At 38.2% G+C, this 21914-nt stretch overlaps 1 protein-coding gene across 1 annotated transcript; it reads left to right on the top strand.

Moving 5' to 3' along the window:
- The first annotated feature begins 979 nt into the window (after positions 1-979).
- Positions 980-17546, top strand: CISD1 (CDGSH iron sulfur domain 1). The gene is made up of 3 exons (XM_036438430.2): positions 980-1148; positions 9786-9991; positions 17149-17546. The coding sequence occupies exons 1-3, from the start codon at positions 1124-1126 to the stop codon at positions 17236-17238; spliced, it is 321 nt and encodes a 106-aa protein (XP_036294323.1). The 5' UTR covers positions 980-1123; the 3' UTR covers positions 17239-17546.
- Positions 17547-21914: the final 4368 nt, after the last annotated feature.

Below are 21914 nucleotides of genomic sequence, written 5' to 3'. Positions count from 1 at the left end.
TCTCTCTCTCTCTCTCTCTCTCTCTCTCCCATTCGACCCCTTAGCACGGGTTCCAAGGTCCTCAACAGCTGGGACTAACTGCTGGGTAAAAGGCAGAAGAACGGGGATGTGCCCCAGGAAAGCAAGGAGAGACTCTGGAATGGGACTCAACACTTGGTTTCTGTGTCTGCCGCTGGCATTTTTACAAGAAAAGGTGGACCTGGCCTGGCAGGGACCGGTCCGGACAAGAAATTTTTAGTTTTTTAGGTAAGATCTTAGCTATCTGATGATGGCAAACGTCTTCCTAACACCTGTCCAGTGCCCGGAGAAACACACACACACACACACACACACACACACACACTGGGCGACACACACACACACACACACAATCTGATGATGGCAAACGTCTTCCTAACACCTGTCCAGTGCCCGGAGAAACACACACACACACACTGGGCGTCACACACACACACACACACACACACACAGAAACACACACACACACACACACACAATCTGATGATGGCAAACGTCTTCCTAACACCTGTCCAGTGCCCGGAGAAACACACACACACACACACACACACACACAGAAACACACACACACACACACAATCTGATGATGGCAAACGTCTTCCTAACACCTGTCCAGTGCCCGGAGAAACACACACACACACACACACACACACAGAAACACACACACACACACACACACACACACACACACACACACACACACACAGGGCGAGACGTAAAACCTGGCCTGGATTCCTTGTTCCCGAGGCCCTGCCTCCGGGCTCCGGGGACCCCGCCCACGCAAGTTTGCGCAGACTCAGTGGCTACCTCTCTTCCTCCCGCCCCCCTCCCGCCCCGCCCCCCCCCCCCCCCCCCCAGCAGCTGTCAAACCCGGACTGTGGACTTCCTGGACGCTCCGGACGCGGCTCTGCGCATGCGCGGCCTCGGCCCGGGCGGAGGAGACGCACGTGCTTACGGACTGCCGCGCGGCGCCTGCGCGGTAGCCGCCCGGAATCGGTGCCCTTAGGACGCCTTTCGCACCTTGACTCGGTCTGTCCGCAGCGCTTAGCCGCCGCCGGTTTGGGTTCAGTGTCCGGTGCACACACGCCTTGCAAGCGACGGCGCCATGAGCCTGCCTTCCAACGTACGAGGTGAAGTGGGGGCCCGGGAGCGGGTGAGGCCGGCGGCCTGCGCCCCGGTGCAGCGCCGTCAGCACCTCTCCTGGCTGTTAGCGCTGCCCCGGGCGCCCTCCGGTCTGGTCACCTTGAGATGCACCAAGGGCAAGCTCTTGGCCGACCCACGGGCTCTCTGGGCCGAACGGGGAACGCGGTATGGATTGGCGCTTATCCCCGGGGAATAGTTTGGCTTGGGGAAACCATGCAGACATCTTATCTCCTGCCCAGGTCTGGATCAGGTTTCCGCTCACCAGCCAAACCCTAAAGCCTAAGGATCCCGCCGCCGCCGCTGCCGCTAGCTTTTCTCTGTGGAGCCCCCTCTGTGTTCTGAAGTCATAGGGCTTGGGGAAAAAAGGAGAGATGAAAAAAAGCAAAACAACAACATCAAAACCTGTTTCCCCCTTCTCACGTTTAAATCACCGTGGAGTTGGAACGTGTATTGCCTGCAACCCTGAAGGGATGCATGACTCATCACATCTTAGTTTTGCACATATTTTTAAAGGGAAGAAGCCCAATCCGAGATTTTTTACGTTTTCCCAGTTTTTCGTGATGCCTCTGGCATCTGGCGCTTCCTGGCTGTAGTAGTCCAGGAGAGAAGATTGAAAACCTTTTTTTTCCTTTTCTTTCCAGCCTTGCTTCCCTTGTGCTAGTACCTAGCGTTTGGAAGTGTCACTTCACAGAAGGTCCGATTAAAATTAAGAGACTTTCTAGAAGTCAGTTAATGTGAACTTCATTTCATAACAGTTCTCGGTGGTGGTGCTATAACTATTAATATATTCTGAGCACCAGCTACAGGATACATGTGATCTCTCTGCCCAGGATAAAATGCCACACCTCAAGGTTTGGTTACCTGTAACAGTAGTTAAGGAGAGGTAAAGAGATTGTCCAGAAGTTAATTAAAACTAGCCCAATTGATTTGTTCAGTAAATATTGACTACCTAGAATGCCAGAATCTGTAAAAAGGTTCCTCCTACTAGTTTGAGCCCTAATTCTGTAATAGATTCTATACATTGGAGAATTCCACTTCTGTTCCCAACGTTGCTGTTAGAGTGAGGGTGACAACCCATGACATCTTCAAGTTACAATGAGGTGTATAGGAGGTGATTACTTGCAAAAATTATTTCAAAGGATACTCACCTTGAGTGTCAAATAGAGGCATCGGGGTGCATTTAAAGTAGAGATTGATTTTTGTTTGTGTTTGAGGTTTTTTAAACCAAACCTGTATTTTCTCAGGAATAAGACTATTATGTAAAATACTAGTGTGACTTGAGCTACTGGTAATTTTTTAGGAAGGTAGTTTGCATTTGTGTGATAATGGATGGAAAGATTCCAAAATGTGTCCTTAAAATGTAGAGTCATTTTGTATAAAACGGGCTCTAAAGTCTGGTTTGGTAGCATACTATTGAAATGTGAAATAAGTAAACCCTAGTGCTTCTTAATACTACCTACAGGCTAATCTGCAATTAAGACAGATTTGTTTTTTATATTGTTTTTCTAATCTCACTGTAAGGGAATCTAAAAGTGACTTTCCCGTTAGTTTGCAATTTTCTAAGGAGCAGGAAATTGCTTGGTGAAGAGGATTATTAACTTAAACTTGAAGTACAGTTGTTATCAGAAGTTGCTGTGGACTGACTGTCCCAGTTCTATTCCGGTCAAGGACACATGCCTGGGTTGTGGGCTTGACCCCCAGAAGGGGGTGGTGCGTGCAGGAGGCAGCCAATCAGTGATTCTCTCTCATCATTGATGTTTCTCTCTCTCCCTCTTCCTTCCTCTCTGAAATAAATAAATAAACAAACAAATAAATAAATAAAACAAATAAAAGCATAATGGTTGTTGTGAGGATTCTGAGAAAAGGCCCAAAGCCTTTGTCAATCTTTTCTACCAGCACCTTCTTTCTCAGATATAGTTGTGTGGCAAAGTAGGGACAGAGATTGTCTTGGGAATTAGAGCTCAAATTGTTCTCTCAAGTTTTAAACCAAACATTTAGTTTTTACAGATTGAAAATCATTTTAGATCATTTGATTTGGGGGGAGATGACCATGTCTTTTCTTAGTTAAATAAGTTAATAATTAGCCCTAAACAGTTTGGCTCAGTGGACAGAGTGTTTGGTCTGGGGACTGAAGAGTCCCAGGTTCAAGTCCCATCAAGGGTATGTACCTTGGTTTCGGGCACATCCCCTGTAGGGGGTGTGCAGGAGGCAGCTGATCGAAATTTCTCATCGATGTTTCTAACTCTCTATCCCTCCCCTTCCTCTCTGTAAAAAAAAAAAATCAATAAAATAGATTTTTAAAAAGTAAGTTAATATTTATAAAGGGCATAGAATAGTATTTGACAATGGTAACCACAATATTAGTGTGTGTGTGTGTGTGTGTGTGTGCATACAAAATCCTTGTTTATATTCAGAAGAAAATAATGAGTGGGCTATAAGTAAAAGTGGTGGGCATCAGGCCAGGAATGAACCTGGGAGAAGTAATGAGGATGAGTGACTGGAATTGATATCCAAAGATTCCAGTCATTGAAATGGCTCTTGACCATTTGGTCTGTTATACCAAACTTTTTTTTTCCTTTTTGGGGTATGAGTGACATGCTCATACCAAATATTTAATTATAGTTTATTATAGTTTCTATTATTAAATGGCTTTCACTACCAAGGAGTCACTAATGACTCCTCCTCATACCTGATAGATGACTTTTAGGAAGTTTGCTAAATATTTTTTGGTCCTTGATACTTCCAGACTCATTGAATCTGCTTTCATCTGTAATCCCTTCCCTTAATGGAGTTCATTCTCCACGTCTTCCAATTGCCATTTTCTCCAGCCTCCTTAATGATATTTATTGATCTAAGTCCTGTCACTCAGGTTTTCTTCTCTTCAGCCCAAAGCAACTCATAATTCACCCTCATCTTTAAAAAGAAAAAAGAGCCAACTTAACCAAATACAGGGTATTAAATGTATACACACTTTAACAGCTGATAGCTCAATTTTAAAAATGAAATGGATTTTTTTGAAAAAAAAAATTAAATGTCTTTATTGATTTCAGAGAGGAAGGGAGATGGAAAGAGAGATAGAAACATCAATGATGAGAGAGAATCATTGATTGGCTGTCTCCTGCACCACCCCTAATGGGGATCAAGCCCTAAACCCAGGCATGTGCCCTTGACTGGAATCGAACCTGGGACCCTTCAGTCTGAAGGCTGCTGCTCTATATCCACTGAGCCAAACCAGCTAGGGCTAAAATGGATTTTAATCAAATCTGCCTTTATAATTATTCAAAGTCTGTGTATACATTTTTTGGAATACCCTGTATTTTAAAAGGCCTTCCTTAATCTGTCCCCTCAAATCACTTTTTTTTTTTAATACTTTGCTTTATCCTCAGATTACAAAATAGGTGTTCATCTATCTACCTTGTTTTATTATTCATCCCAAACCTTGAATACTACAATGTGTGTAACCAAAACTAAATTTCATAAATTCCTATTCTCTAACTTTTATGTCCTTGTTTATTTTACTAAAATTAATTCATTTGGGTTCAATAAATTCATTGAGTCATATACAGTAGCTGTTTATATAAACTGATGAACAAAAAGATAGATACAGAGACAGTAAAGCAACAAACAGACTGTCAAATTACAGTGGGAAGGATAGGAGGATATACACACTTTAACAGCTGATAGGGGATGATAGGGGAGATAAGAGATCAATGGAAGGACTTGTATGCATGCATATAAGCAAAACCAATGGACTAAAAACTCAGGGGGAGGGCATGCATGGGCGTGGGGAGGGGGGGCAATGGAAAGATATGTACACATATAATACCTTAATAAAATAAATAAAGATAAGCAAAAAGAAGAAAACAAAAAAAATAAATAAAGTAGCTGTTTAAGGGTTTGGTTTTTTGAGAAGTAATGTACAGATCTGACAATAAAAAAGAAACTCCTATGCATTATAAACAAATAACTCGGAGGTTTGTGAGATACAGGAAACAAGATTGGTGGTGAACTGATATTTCTTGGAGCTGAGTAAATGAGAGTTCATTAGAATATTCTCTGTGTATGTCTGAGACATTTTATAATAAATGTTTTTACTTTAAATCTCAGGAAATATTTAAATTTCAAACTTTGAAATAATAGGTTAAGATGAGGCCAGAGATAAGTTATTTGGTGTAAGAGCCATGTGATGGCCTGATGGGCAGATGGAGCCGTAAACTCAAATTAGCAGTCTGTTATTTCTTCTTACATAATTTATATTAAATGTATGTCAGGCCTTGAGGGGAAACATTGCCAGGTACAGCCTACCAATCTGGGGGAGACCTGGGGAGGGAAAGATTTAAACACAGCTCCCCTCCCCCTCTCCCGAGATGGAAGGAACATTTTGATTCTGTGGCAGTTGACGCTGGGCTGGAGGGAACAGTCTGGGGCAGAAAGGGATTACAGGAAAAGAAGCAGGGTGAGATTTCTGTGTAAATTAAAGCAAAATAATCCCCACACTAGAGAAAAATCAGAGGAATGGGTTATAAATAATGGTGGAGGATTTGGGAACATGTTCATATTTTCTCTGAATAATTCTAACAGATAAAACCAGAGATTATACGTAACAGGCCAAAGGAAGAGTAAGACAGGTAGGAATTATTTAGGAATGTATCTGTATATTGTTCTTTATATTGGCTTACGGCATTTGTGTAGATATAAAGCATTATTAAGGAAAGTTGGATAAGCTGGGATTTAATCTAACTATAGAAATACTGTATCTTGAGAGATGCCTATAGAAAAATGGAAGTGAACGTAAACCAGAAGAGACAGCCGGGCCAGTGTGGCATTGACTTGGAGGTACATGAGGGGTTGTGGGCTTGAGACATGCAGGAGGCTAATGATTCTCTCTCATCATTGATGTTTCTCCCTTTCCCTTCCTCTCTGAAATCAATAAAAATGTATTTAAAAAATAAAAAGAAACCAGAAGAAACAGAAATAATGTCAGGGAGTTGTCAACTGAAATATCTTTAAGAATTGGATCTTAACCATGGCTGGGTAGTTCAGTTGGTTAGAGCATCCTCCTCATACGCCAAGGTTGTAATTTCCATCAGTAGTCAGGTCACATATAAGAATCGACCAATGAATGCATAAATAAGTGGAACAGCAAATCAATGTTTCTCTCTTTCCCCTTCTCTCTCTAAAATCAATCAATCAATAAATAGAAATTTTAATTAGGTCTTGGTAAAGTCCCTGTTGCCTCTGCGGTAGTATTTATCCTTAATATGTACGAACAAAGACTAAATGCCACTTTGGTTTTCAATCCTTTCTCTATTCTAATTGTTGGCTCTGAAGCTGTCATCTTTCTTATGTATCGTCATACAGTTTCCTTTTCCTTCCTTTCCCTAGTTGTCAGTGGCATCCACAGATTTTTGCCGAAAAGGCTGTTTCAGGCTGCAGTAATGAAATCATAAAGAGCAATTTTTTTATTCTGGGAGATTTTACATTTGTCTCTTATGAGATTAGATAATTAGAATTTGAGGAGGAAGAAGAAGAAATGGAAATTCTTTTCTTAATACCTTCTTTAGTTCTGTAATTCTAAATAAAATAAAATAAAATAAACCTCACTGGAGCAAACACAAAGCCATTTTCCTAGCATGCATGTGCTTGTGTGTGGCATTTCTGTGGGGTCACAGAGTGCCTGTTTTGATTCCTCATGGAACAAGCACTCTTGGGTGATACCTAGAGTCAGTTCCCATTTCTTTGATTTGCTGTTGCCTCTGTTCCGTGTCAGTTATTCTGTCATTTCTTCCCCACCAAAAAAATCAAGGGGAAGTAAATGTTTAAAAAAAATAAATAAAAAGGTTACCATATGGATTAAGTTGGTAATATGAGATAAGAAAATAGAAGAATGTTTTAATGAGTAAAAATGGTTCTTTTAGCCTATTACAAGTTTCAGGTAGAAAATCCTATCGGATTCTCTTTTTATATTGTGAGACAAATTAATACTAGCCAATGGAGTTATTCTTTGGGTCTCAGGCTTTTTTATAATGTGTAGGCACCATTAAAATAAATCAGAGATTGCTTCATGATTCACCTGGAAAGTAGAGTGTAATTAAGATCAACAGCGTTTAAGGAATTGTGTTAGTCTTTTAGGATATTCCCCCTTTTAAATTTCTCCTAAGGACAATGTTCAGCAAACATAACTGAACATATACTATACAAAGCAATATTTTAGCCCATTTTGTGATAAGTCCATTAACTATTCAGTGTGGCTTTTTATTAGCAAAGAAGTGGATTTCCATAGCTCCTGACTTAGATTAATTTTTTTAAAAATATATTTCTGTTGATTTTTTACAGAGAGGAAGGGACAGAGAGAGAGAGCTAGAAACGTCGATGAGAGAGAAACACTGACCAGCTGCCTCTTGCATACCCCCTACTGGGGTTGTGCCCACAACCAACATACATGCCCCTGACCGGAATCGAACCTGGGACCCTTCAGTCCGCATACCAACGCTCTACCACTGAGCCAAACCGGTTTCGGCTAGATTAATTTTCTTGAGGAAGTTCCAATGCATCAAAAAGAAAGCTCATTGCCAGGTAGCGTGGCTCAGTGGTTGAGTGTCGACCTGTGAACCAGGAGGTCACGATGCAATTCCCAGTCTGGGCACATGCCTGGATGTGGGCTCGATCCCCAGAGTGGGGCGTGCAGGAGGCAGCCAATCAATGATTCTCTCTCATTAATGTCTCTCTCTCTCTCTCTCTCTCTCTCTCTCTCTCTCTCTCTCTCTCTCTCTCTCTCTCTCTTCCTCTCTGAAATCAATAAAAATATTTTTTTAAGATTAAAAAAAAAATCATGAATCAAGCTTGAAATTAGAGCAAAGTTTCAGCCCTGCTTGGAATTGCCATAGGGAAATACTATGAAGCAGCACTAAAATTCAAGACAAATCTACACAAAATGTTCAGTTAAAAAACGTCCTTTAGTGAGGCCAAAGGTTTGAAGCTGTCAAATCACTTATTAACTTGTTTTCTTAGTCATGCAGCACCTGGGAAGAACATAGCATTAATGTTTATTTTAAGGGATTATAGCAAGAGGAATGGAAATGTTGGGGGGGAGGAAAACAAACTAAATTACTTTGTAGAGAAAAATACTGTAGTTGAAAACAGAATACGAGGAACATGCTAATTAGAAACATTGGTAAAAACTAGATTATTAAATAAGCTTAGAGAAGACCAAGATAAAAGAAACCAAGTGTGAGAAGGGTTATTCTTTTCCATGGAATTTTGTAAGAATTCATTCCAATTTTATGTAAGGCACTGGTGGGTACAGTGGTTAATCACATTAGTGCAATAAGACATCAATAGTGCAAATTAAGCCATACAGTTAATTATCCATTATATGTTTTTATTTGGCCTTGGAATGTGTTTTTTTTATACTTATCTCTCTCGGGCTTTATTTGATAGCCTGGGAACTTATTTCAAACACTTATGAAGATCTGACTCAGGAAGTGCTGGGAAGCAGTGCAGTGTGTTTATCCTGACCCCTGTTCAACTTTTTCCTGCAGCCCCCTCCGTGCTGGGAATAGACAGCTGTCCTCTGAGGCTGAGGCTAACCAGACTTTGCAGACCTTTCTCCTCTCCAACAGCCTCTGGATGTGGGGTAGTTAGTTGTTAAGTGCTTGGGTTTCTAAAGGCTCTTTGAAAAAGAAAGCTATGTAGAAAAAAATAGATGGCCTGTTAATAACTGAGTAGAAAAATGTCATTAAACTTATTTTTCTTATTTTTTCAATTACAGTTGACATTCCATATTTTATATCAGTTTCAGGTGTACAACTTAGTGGTTAGACACTTATATAGTTTACAAAGTGATCCCAAAACTCTAGTTCTCACCTGGCACCATGCATAGTTATGATAGTATTATTGACTATATTCCCTATCCTGTGCTTTATATTCCAGTGACTATTTTGTAACCACCAATTTGTGCTTTTTAATCCCTTCGCCTTTTTCACCCAGCTCCCCTGCCCCCAAAATGTCATTAAATTTAAAATGAAGTTTGTAGGGAATTTAGATAATCATCCACTGATGGATAAGGAAAAATCAGAATTTATTAAACGAGAATATAACTAATTATATTACTCATGTTTAATATGAAATTAGACCATTCTGATTTTTATTTTAATGAGACAGCACTTTGAAATTAAAAAAACACACAAAAAAACAATTTTTTGATGACTTTAAAGCCCAGAATCATGTCGGATTTATTTCTTTGAATGTTTATTATTCAGGGTATTTTGTATGTATTTTTTAGAGCAATTGGTATCTATAGACTCACATGTTATTTTAAATCTTTATATGAACTCTTTAAAAATAGTATTAAGCCTTGCTTTTTCGTCTATAAAATGATTTTTTAGTTTCCCTCTTCTATTGTAATTTAGCTATCATTGCTATGGGCTGGGTAAAGTCTTAACAAAGTTTTACATCAGTGTGTTCTGACTATAAAGTTAATATTAAAAACCAACTTTGATTATTGGGATGCTTAGTGCTCAAAAATTGGATTTCCTGAACATTATATTAGATTATTAGTGTGTATTTTATACATATTTATCAATAATCTTGATAATTATTCTTGTTTTTCTTCCCTGCTGTAGTTGAATGGATCGCAGCAGTTACCATTGCTGCTGGGACAGCCGCAATTGGTTATCTAGCTTACAAAAAATTTTATGTTAAAGATCATCGCAACAAAAATATAATTAACCTACACATTCAGAAAGATGACCCCAAGGTCGTACATGCTTTTGACATGGAGGATTTGGGAGATAAAGCTGTGTACTGCCGTTGTTGGAGGTCCAAAAAGGTGAGGAAATAAGTTCTTTATATAAGTACCATCTTTAATGAAATACTTCTTTTTAACTATTCTATCAAACTGGTATCACCAAATAATGTTAAGATAGCCAGTCCTTTTCAAAAAATTTTTAGATGGATCTTGTTCTTCTCTGTTTTTCTTATACTCTTCAGGAATATAGATACTAAAATGTATAACCACTGCCTCGCTGGTTTGGCTCAGTAGTTGAGCATCAACCCAAGAACCAGGAGGTCATAGTTCAGTTCCCAGTCAGGGCATATGCCTGGGTTTCGGGCTTGATCCCCAGTATGGGGCATGCAGAAGGCAGCCCATTAATGATTCTCTCTCATCATTGATGTTTCTATTCCTTTCTTCCTCGCCCTCACTCTCTAAAATCAGTAAAACACACACACACACACACACACACACACACACACACACACACACGCACGCACGCACACACACACGCACACAAAAGAACGGTTTAAAATAAAATGTATAACCATTATAAAGTAAAATTACATCATATTCTCATTGAGTTCAGGTGAATGTAACCATATTTTAGCCAAAGAAGAGAAAGAAATCTATTTACTAGCAAAGATTTCCTCTTCAAGTGGATCCTAGCCTCTGCTGTCCCACAAAATGATGTATGCAGCCTACACACAGAAATAGAAGACATAAAATGTTTTCTTGAGTTTTCAAACTCCTGGATTCTAGGAAAAGTTTTAGAAATTTCAAGAGAAAGTTTGGGAAAATTAGCCTTGAAAATTTTTTACCTAATAAACATATTGACTCTGTATCCTAAACTTTCTTTAAGCTGCAGCTTCTATAGTTAAATGTCTAACATTGTATTTTTTTAAATCTTACTTTCTTTTGTGAGAATTGCATTTCATCAGGTTCCATTTGGAAGTATCATCTGTGATACCTGCAGCTTTTAGACAGTGATGACAGCTACTGATATAAAGATGGTAAATTACCCTTCTAAGGTCACCTTGAATAGCTCATACACTAACTGACTTTCTGAAGGCACATTATGTGAGGGACTTTTCCTGTACTGGAGAGCCATTATCACAAATCAACATACCACATAGGAGGCACTGGGAAGCATATTCCACTAACTCCCTTCTCCCAATACAATTGATGTTGCATAATTCAATGTATAGTACTTAGATTATGTCATAGTGTCTAAAAATGCTTAATGAACATATGGAATATGAACCAAAAATTAATAATGCTATTGCAAGTTATACCTTAAGAATGCTATTCATTTGGAATGTGGGATTGTTCAAAAGTTACTACTGGGGTTGCTAGAAAATAATCCTCAATAATAATCTATAGACTACATCTGGTTTGTTTTCAAAAATTATACCTATAATAAGTTTCATTCTTTCATTGCTCATCAAAATATAGAAAGTAATACCTGTAAAAATGAGGGAATTTCTAAGTCAGAGTTGTAATAGCTCTGTAGTCAGTGATTTTAAATAGTTCATTTAATATCTACTCTATATACATGCATGGCAAAAGTCATAAAACAGCAGGTATCATAGATGGGTATAGTGGGTACAGTACAAGGCCTTTAAATAAAAAGAAGCGTTATACTATGGGCTACAATTTTCTGGGAAGATATAGTGATATATATATATATATTTAGAGAGAGAGAGAGAGAGAGTGTTAAATTGCCCAGAAATATTGGTGGCATTTGAATAGACTAGCAAGTATTGGAAACGTTATCAGAATCTTCTGGAAAGAACTCATATGGGCAAAGGTGGAACCAGTGAAGAATCTAGTCTTGTCCTTGCACTGTCTGCCCCCAGAAATAAGTCCAAATTGAAGAGCGTCTTGAGTGTACCAGTGTGAGGAGTTTGTGCCTCTAGACTTGGGGGAGCTCCTTGTCAGGGATTTCAGACATAAAGTTAAAAGACTTATACCAGGGTGCTAGCTATGGGACTGGGAAACAATGAACAGATAGATATATGAAACATTTGGAGGGAAGGATCAGCCAAATGCAATGATGATTTTTGTTAAAGATTGGGGGAGATCAACTGATGCTCACTGAAGTACCTAACCCTTTGTGTTTGTAGAGATGGTGCCATTAACAGAAATAAGGAATTCAGGGTGAACAGCTGGTTTCCTAGGAGTTTTATTCAAAGAGTGAACTTAAGGTGATGTTGGACTGGAAATGTACAACAGACAATCTGAAATGTGGGACTAAAATTGAGACATCAGGGTTAGAGATAGAGATCAGCAAAACTGATGAGTCAAGCATAGGAATGCAACCAACAAATCCTGGATACAGATAAAAATCAAGGGCTTAGTTTGAACTCTTAGGGAATTTTGGGAAGAGGAATAAGAGCCAACAAAGAATAAATGGGCTAGAGTTAAGAAGAAAACTAAGAATATTTTGGCTTTGCAGTGGAAAGGGGGAAAGTTTCAAAGATTTGGTTGTCAGCATGTGTGAAAAGTCAACCACATGAATAGACTTAGTCAATTGACCTTTGGTGTCATTTCAACAGAATAGAATAGAAGCTGTGTCCAAGTGATTTAAAGTATGACTTACTAATAATTGCTAAAGTCAAATCTTCATTAAATGTGAGTGAATGGGAAAAAGAAGAAATTATATGACAGCTTTAGTGGACTCTAAACCTTGGTTGGGTTTTCCCAGAAGGTAAAGCGTCAATAAAGCAAATATATTCTTTCATGGACTAAAATCTTAAGTATTTCAGGAAGAATCACAAATAGACAGAAGGTGGTGATTTGAATGTTTATTAGACTTTATAGTTCAACATAACATTCCAGGATTATTCTTGCATCGTACAATTTAGAATTTTCAGATGATTAAACAAGGGATTACCATTTCCCATAGCTGGACTTTAAGGAAAGGAATGCGAGACCAATCATTTTATTTTCAGTCTTTTTTGTGTGTTTAACTTTTATGCTATTAATGATCCTCTTTGCATCTAGGATTTGTCACTTTGGAATTTTCACTGAATCTTGGATACTTTCTTATTCCCAAAGTGAATTAGGAGCTCACTTTGAATATTACTCAAGTTAATGGATGGTCTTCTTCTTCAAACATCTTTGGAAGCTCCCCACATTCTTGAGGTTCCTAAGGTTGTCATACAGGTGCCAAGTCACACATTTATAAGTCAGTGCACAGACGTAGTTAATGCCTTGGATTAGATAGGTGTTACATTCAGTAATTTTTTACATTCAGTTTTTTTTACTTATACAACCTAATTGTTTTATAACAAAACTTAAATGCCTTTTTTACCTATTCCCAAAAACGTTATATTTTACCTAATAATAAACATGTAAATTGACCGTACCAGCACTACGCCCACAGCCAATCAGAGTGAGTATGCAAATTAACCCAACAAAGATGACAGTAAATTTGCATACATACCTGGATCTTGGGAACCTCAGCACCCAGGTCACTCCCAGCTGGCCATCTGGTGGAGCTGTAGGTTTGGGAAGGGGCCTAGCCTGTGACTGGAGGTGCCGGGGATCCCCCTTCCCAAGCCTAAAGTCTGGGGCAAAGGCTTTAGGCTTGGCAAGGGCTGAGCCTGGGATTGGAAAGAAGAGGATACAATCAATGGAAACATATCCTCAGGTGAGGATAAAAAGAAAAATAAAGAAATGTCATATCCTATGAAAGACACATCTTGAAAATGCTTAAAGAAAGTTGTCATTTTTTCATGGTGAAGGGACTGGAGTCCATGTTGATGAAAATACCTTGGTGGCTGCAGTGACTGGCAGTGGCTGCAGCAGCAGGGTGATGGGGCTGGTGCCTTCCCCTGATCAGCCTGGTCACCTCCAGCAAAGGAAGGCCAGACTACGGCTTAGTTCCGCTCCCAATGGGGAACGGGCCTAAGCCATCAGTAGGACATCCCCTGAGGGCTCCCAGTATGTGAGAGGGGGCAGGTTAGCCTGAGGGGCCCTACCCCAGTGCACGAATTTCATGCACTGGGCCCCTAGTGTAATATAAACTTTAAAATAATCCTAATTATAATCACTTGTTTGCTGTGTGTATGTAACAAGAGGTTTTCCCAGAACTAATGAATCAGATCTCTTAGGAACATGTAGAAATTCATTTTTTAACACACTTTGTAAAGTGTAAAAATCCATTTTCTCTTTCTCGCAATTGCCACACTGTGCAGGCAGGGGTTGCGCAATTAAAAGCTATTGGGATGCTCACTGCTAGAAAACTCCCAATGACAGGATGAGTTTGTACTAGGGAAGTTTTTACTAGGTGTCCCACTGACAGCAAGGAACAGGTGCAGCCATCTGGGGAGGGACTGTGAGAGGTTGGCTCCAGGGCATATCTGGCCCAGTCCCGCCCTGCCAGCCACCTTCTAATTAATTTCCTTTGAATGTGCACAAATCCAAATCTGTGGACCGAGTCACAAGTGTTTTATAATCTGTGTGCATAAAACTCTACAGTGACATGTTTTATGTGAGCTATTTATAAAAATGGAGTCTTTTACAATGTAAACTTTCATTCTCACTGTAAAATAATGTGTTTGTTTATCAAACTTGCCACTTTGAAATGCTGTTATTTGCTATAGAATACATTTTAGTTTGATTTTTTTAATGGCCTCTTTCCTCATCTATCCAAAAAAAAACCTAAAAGCTTGGGTTTGTGTTTTTGCTTAAAAGATTTGTTTTTAATATGAATAAACTGTGTAGCATATCTTATTGACCTAAAAAAATAAATAATGCAAGCTTCATATATATTACATTTATAGTGCCCCAAGATGGAACTTATACCTGGATATAGAAGATACTCTGAAAACCTTGAGGTTTTCTATAATTTTTAACTAATTTACTGCCTCAGAATTATATACAGATAGTAAAATTAAAATTGAATTTCTTTATCAACCAAATGTTATTTTAGTTTTTGAAATAGACACTTCTAATATCAATGTTTAAGATTACCATCATTGTCTTGTTTCGGGTATATGAAATTATATTCCCCTTCCCTGTGAGTAATCAGGTGATTTTACTCTTAAGGCCAAGACTCTCTTTTTTTTTTTTAATATATTTTATTGAGTTTTTACAGAGGAATAGAGAGGGATAGAGAGTTAGAAACATCGATGAGAGAGAAACATCGATCAGCTGCCTCTTGCACACCCTCTACCGGGGATGTGCTCGCAACCAAGGTACATGCCCTTGACCAGAATCGAACCTGGGACCTTTCAGTCCGCAGGCCGACGCTCTATCCACTGAGCCAAACTCATGGGCCAAGACTCTTGTTACTGTACTCTTCTAAATTTCCTTCCATGCAGTAGTGTACCTTATATTATACTAAACATGAAACTCTAGATTAAATGAAACAGGTGCTAGCTATCATTATTTGACATGAAGTAGAAGTGAAGCTATAAATATTGAAGGAGAGAAACAAACGAATCTAGTGATAATTGAGCCTTCTAAGTGTAAAATCCTGAGGAGACAGCTAACACACTGTTGAATCCTTATTTTTATTATTTAACAGTAGGAAGGATACATTTGCAAAAACCAATGATGCATACACAGAGAGAGGTCATATGTAAAAATATACCTACTTATAATAACCAGAGAACCTATAACAAAAATAATCTTGTCAGAATATACTTGAAGCTTGAGAATGAAAACTGCAAGAGGAGTAAAATAGGATTTGGAAAAAAAAAAAATAAAAAATAAATAAAAAAAAATTTCATGTTTATGAGGAAGAATAAATAGGTAAAGTTTAAATAAAGTTAGCTAAAGAATAAATAGGAAGGGTTTAATAAAGAATAATAATATGGCGCAGCCAGCATTGCTCAATGGTTGAGCATTGACCTATGAACCAGAAAGTCATGGTTCAATTCCTGGTCAGGGAGCATGCAGGAGGCAGCCAATCAATGATTCTCATCATAGATGTTTATATCTCCCCCTTCCTCTCTGAAATCATTAGGAAAGTATTTTTTAAAAAAGAGTAATAATATTGAGGGAAACTAACCCAATTTTAAGCTTATTTTAATCAGTTATCCCAGTGGAGTAGGTTGATGAATATAATAATATCAAACCAATATCTAGGCATTGTATATTTTGTTTTGATAAAATTATGAAGAAAAGTATAACAATCTAGGGTGCAACCTCTAATAATAATGAAGCAACAAGATCTAGAACAGCATTTTGCAAAGTGTACTTTATAGAACATGATTGTGGATAAAGTTAAAAGTGCCCACAGTCTAGTCAGTTTGGAAGAGTCTGGGGTAAAATAGAGTTTTTTAGAGCAGGACCTTTGTAAAATAATAATGTATATTGTGAATCAAAATAGCTTTGTATGTGGGTTATGTTTGTAAATTTTTAAACACATATTGTAAGTTTTTTAAACACATATTGTAGCACTAACTTCTTTGGAGCATACTCTGGGAAACACTTAAAAAAATTTTTGTCCTTTTTCCTCCCACTGGACATCAAAATATCAGCTATATCTAAAATGTGAAATCATGAGCCTGGCCAGCTTGGCTCAGTGGTTGAGCATCGACCTATGAACCAGGAGGTAATGGTTCGATTCCCAGTCAAGGCACATGCCCAGGTTGCAGGCTCAATCCCCAGTGTGGGGCATGAAGGAGGCAGCCAATCAATGATTCTGTCTAATCATCATTTCTCTCTCTTCCTCTACCTTCCTCTGTGAAATCAATAAAAATCTATTTTAAAATGAAAAATAAAATAAGAAATCATGAAACAAAATGTGAATCTACTATATTTCTAGAAAAAGAAGTCTCCATGAAGGATGTTAAAAAGAGAAATGTATGAAAAGAAATGTATGATGCTAAAAAGGCCTATTTGTATGAAAATGGGAAAATTAAGGGCATGAAAAGCTAAGTAAAATAAAAAGCTTCAGGGGAAAAATTGTACCAAGTTGATCAACAGAGGGATCATATACAAATTGATCCTAAATAAGTGAACTTAGGCTCTTACACATAAATAGGCAATGGATATAGCCAGTTCACACAAAAAGAAAGTATAACTAGTATATAAACATAGAAGGGTTTTCAAAATCCATACTCAAATGTCACAAATGGGAATGCTGTTTTATATTCAGTTATCATGATACATATGTGACTTGAAGGTCACCCCCACTCTGCCAAACATAATACTGACTTTGTGATTAAACATTTTATATTCTCCTCTTTTCTTCCCAGTTCCCATTCTGTGACGGAGCTCACACCAAACACAACGAAGAGACTGGAGATAATGTGGGACCTCTCATCATTAAGAGAAAAGAAACCTAGATCGACAGTTTCCATGCTGCAAACCAAGTCGTCCTGATTGTTTAATTAGAATGACTGCCACTTTAGTCTAATTCACCTTCTCTGGGTTCTGTGGGTGGTATATTACAAACTGCAGTTTTCATATTCATGTCATTTGCCTTACTTGTTGAACCATCGTGGTGCACATTTGTTTAAACAGAGGGTAGAGCAAAACTGACCTGGCCTGTGGGTTATTTTGGTTTTGTAAGGATCCGTTTGCATTTAATATAATCACATTAGAATGTAGTTGTATGTTCAAGTTAACATATTAAATTATTCTCAAAATCGTGTATGTGCAGATTTACTTACAATTTTCAAGAAAAATCACCACCTTTTATTAACCTGGAAAGTAAATTGGGTGTAGTTAAGCTTACATTAGTCTCTTGAGACTTAACGCAATCTAGGAATAACTGGGTATGACCTTGATTTTCTTCTTGACAGTGATAGTGACACTGAGAAAATATGGCTGCCATGTTTTCCCAGTCTTTAATCAAAATGAACTTTGAATGTTATTCTGCTTATTTAGAAATGGGCCAGGTCAATAATAAAGGGGTGGTGACTTCTTTGTACTCATCTTCATGGGTATTTAATTGATCCATTAAGATAACCAGTAAAGGCTATTTAGGTCACAGAGAGAATAGACATAAGTTGTCATGAAGAATGTCTAGCCCAGGGAGTGGCAAGTACTTGATATGTGGACATTTAATTGGAGCATGTCATATCAAATTTCTCGAAAACAAAGCCACACACCCATGACAAATAGTAATCACAGGGCAAGATCAAAGGTGTGAAAACATTTTTATTTCCCATGTTGATAATTAGGCATATGACTGATTCTAGTAAAAGCATTTGGGGGAGAAAAATAAGAATTACATCCTCTTTTAAATTGTATTTTTTTTCCTTAAGAGCAAAAATTTGAAGACAAATATTTGTCATACTTTTTTAAAAGTTTGTTTATTGCTGAAAGTATTACAGATGTCTCCTTTTTACACCCATTTACACTAGCCTGTCCCATACCCCATCCCAGGCCCTCACCACACTATTGTCTGTGTCCATGGGCCGTGCATATATGCATTTAAGTTCTTTGGTTAATCTCTTCCCACCCACCCCCATCTTTCCTCTGAGATACTATAGTCTGTTCCAGGCCTCCATGTCTCTGGATCTATTTTGTTCATCTGTTTATTTTCTTTAGATTCCACATATGAATTAGATTATGTGATACCTTTCTCTGTTTGGCTCATTTCGCTTAGCACAATACCCTCTATCCTGTCTGAAAGGGTAAGAGATCCTTTTTTACAGCTGCATAGTATTCCATGGTGTAAATGTACTACCGCTTTTTATCCACTCATCTACTGATGGGCACTTGGGCTCTTTCCAGATCTTAGCTATGAATGTGGAGATGCTACTATTAACATAATGGGTACATACATCTTTTCTGAATGGTGTATTGGGTTTCTTAGGATATATTTTTAGAAGTAGGATCACTAGGTCAAATAGCAGTTCCATATTTAATTTTTTTGAGGAAAACCCGTACTGTTTTTCATAGTGGCTGCACCAGTCTGCATTCCTACTAGCAGTGTGCTGGAGTTCCCTTTCCTCCCCATCCTCACCAGCACTTGTCATGTGTTGACTTGTTAATGGTAGCCATTCTGTATACTTTTCAAAGACAGTCCAGGACATTACATATTCAGGGGGGAAAATGTGAAAAATAATTAGCAATAAAAGAAAGACATAGTTAACATTTTTTAAAGAGAATTATGGGTCTTATGGGTTAGAAGGAAAAAATGACAATGTATATGTAATGTAGACTAACAAAGTGAAATTGACAAAAGTAACAAACATTCTTGCTGTCATTTGATTCTAAGTAGTAGTTAATCACAAGCTCCTACTTGCTAAAATCCAGAATTACCTTGGAAGTCACAAGAATCAATGAAACCAGACATCAGCATTCTTATATATACAGTTTTGCATATTGTGGTAGATAAAGTTGGTCCCCCAATTGTGTATGCTGGTTTTAAGTAACCCATATGACATACTTGGACATGTTTTCAAAGCACATCCCTCACAAAATCTAAACTACCACAAACCCAGATTCTACCTATCAGTTTCTTAGGATAAATTTTTCCTCCCCACTTTTAAAATAAGTATGAATGGGTCAGCAAAAAGAGCATCATCCTTTTATTTTTTATATATAGTTTTATTGATTTCAGAGAGAAGGGAGAGAGAGAGAGAAACTTCAATAATGAGAGAGAATCATTGATCTGCCTACTACACACGCTCCAATGGGGAATCGAGCCCACAACCTGGGCATGTTCCCTGACCGGGAATCAAACAGCTCCTCGTTCATGTGTGGATGCTCAAACATTGAGCCAGGTGGTTGGGTGCATCTTGCTTTTAAAAGGGGGTTTCAAAGAAAAAAAACAAAAACCCATGGGTTCCTAAAGTTTCTGATAAAGGGACATTCTCTTAATAGACCAAACTTTTCTTTATCTTGAACTTGAAATATTACATGTTTTCATAGTGGGGGGGGGAAAGTAGCACCAGTTCTCAAAATTATTTTTCAAAGGCATAGGAAAAATGTGGGTGTGTATGTTTATGGTGAAATTGGAAATGATCACCTCCCTGTGAAATGCAGATAGCATCAGCTACCTCCTGCACACACCACCTCCAGCACAGATCCAGTTCCCAACCTGGAATCAAACTTTGACCTGGTTCATAGGTCGATGCTCAACCACTGAGCTGGCTGGGCTATTACATACTCTTAAACTAGGATTTCTTTGGATATTAAAACCTTTTCATGTTACTTACTGGTTATCTAAAAAATCAAGTAGGTGTGGCTAAAGTAATGTGAGATGTTTTCACACAAAAGTCGTGTGCAATTACTGTTCTCATTTAAGCACCCTAAAGCTTCTAAATATTTATTTGATTGGGAAATCAGAGAAGTGGAGCTTTACCACACCACCACCATCTTTTTATCCTCTATATCATTTATGTTCTAGTGATTTCCAAAATAAGATTTTGGGCTAAGTTGAGAAGTTTATATATATATATATATATATATATATATATATATATATATATATACATACATATATATATATTTATAATTTTTTTTTTTTTTTTTTTTTTTTTACTCATTCCAGAGAGGAAGGGAGAGGAAGAAACATCAATGATGAGAATCATTGATCAGCTGCCTCCTGTTCACCCCGCACTGGGGAATAAGCCCACATCCCAGGCATGTGCCCTTGACTGAAATCGAACCCAAGGACCCTTCAGTCCACAGGCCGACGCTCCATCCATTGAGCCAAACCAGCAGCCAGGGCAAGAGAAGTTTCTAATGTTATGAGGAAACTTAATTCTTCAGTGATTCAGAATGACATTTGTCTGTTTATGCAACAGCCATGTATTAAGCATATAGCCTATAGACTGTAATTGAGAATTAAAAGCTCACAGTTTAGAGTACATCATTTATGACCTAGGTTATATAATTTATGATTTGGTGTTATTTTCCTTGACAAATAAGAATTACAGTCATGTACACAAGAGTCTACTACAAAGTAGGTGGATTTATTTGATTATGCATTCAATTTTTGTTTTGTTTTAAAATAAACATCCATTTAGGTTCCTAATTAGCAACATGTTTAGTGCTTGGTTGTCCGTGAGGGCGTATTGCCCTAGTTGTCAGGAGCAATGCTTCCCCTGATGTTAACACTGATTTCAGGCAGAGCCACTCACCTCTCAGCCTTGTAATTGAAGTAGTTGGACTAAGTGGCATTTTAAGCAATTGTTCCCAAATTCTAGGCGCGCGCGCGCACACACACACACACACACACACACACACACACACACACCTCATAGAAGGTTATCAACTAAAATTTAATTTTTATAAGATTATTAAATGTGGGAATAAGTAAGTCAAGGTCTTATATAAAGTTTTCAAATTTATTTTTTAAGATATTAAAACACCATAGTTTGACTTTAATACACCATTTTTATATATATAGAAGCTTTCATATATGATTATTAGCACACTGGATTGAGACTTCATGCAAAATTATTAATGTTAAAAATGGTTTTTAATTCACTTTCCCATCATGGATCCACACTAAGGACAGTGCCAATCTGTCCTAACCCTTTCACAACCTACAACTTTAATATAGAGATTTGCAAAGGATAATTTTTAGCTGCACATCTGCCTTTCCTGTGAAAAGTCTCTATTTTTTCTGTATTTTAGAGAAGTATTGCATGTATTAACTGAAGTTGCCAGAAATCCTGCCAAAGAGGAAAGACTGGCAATAAGATTGTAATCAGTTGCCGAAACCGGTTTGGCTCAGTGGTAGAACGTCGGTCTGCAGACTGAAAGGTCCCAGGTTCGGTTCCGGTCAGGGCATGCATGTACCTTGGTTGCGGGCACATCCCCGGTGGGGGGTGTGCAAGAGGCAGCTGGTCGATTTTTCTCTTCATCGATGTTTCTAGCTCTCTATCTCTCTCCCTTCCTCTCTGTAAAAAATCAATAAAATATATTTTTTTAAAAAAAGATTGAAATCAGTAAATGAGAGAATGTGATGAAAATGGTAAATTAGGAGAATTAAGCCCTGGTCAGTGTTCTCAAGTGGTTAGAGCATAGGCCCACGCACCAGAGGGTATGTACCTGGGTT

This window comes from Pipistrellus kuhlii, unplaced genomic scaffold (genome assembly GCF_014108245.1).
Source record: "Pipistrellus kuhlii isolate mPipKuh1 unplaced genomic scaffold, mPipKuh1.p scaffold_m20_p_15, whole genome shotgun sequence".
Lineage (NCBI taxonomy): Eukaryota > Metazoa > Chordata > Mammalia > Chiroptera > Vespertilionidae > Pipistrellus > Pipistrellus kuhlii.
This window is presented reverse-complemented; position numbering and strand designations above follow the sequence as displayed.

What these genes read in the sequence shown, in the direction of transcription:
- CISD1 (XM_036438430.2), top strand. Translation starts at nt 1,124, where the DNA reads ATGAGCCTGCCTTCCAACGTACGAG. An exon ending in CCTGCCTTCCAACGTACGAG is followed by an intron (nt 1,149 to 9,785) that starts GTGAAGTGGGGG and finishes TCCCTGCTGTAG; the next exon opens with TTGAATGGATCGCAGCAGTT. An exon ending in GTTGTTGGAGGTCCAAAAAG is followed by an intron (nt 9,992 to 17,148) that starts GTGAGGAAATAA and finishes TTTTCTTCCCAG; the next exon opens with TTCCCATTCTGTGACGGAGC.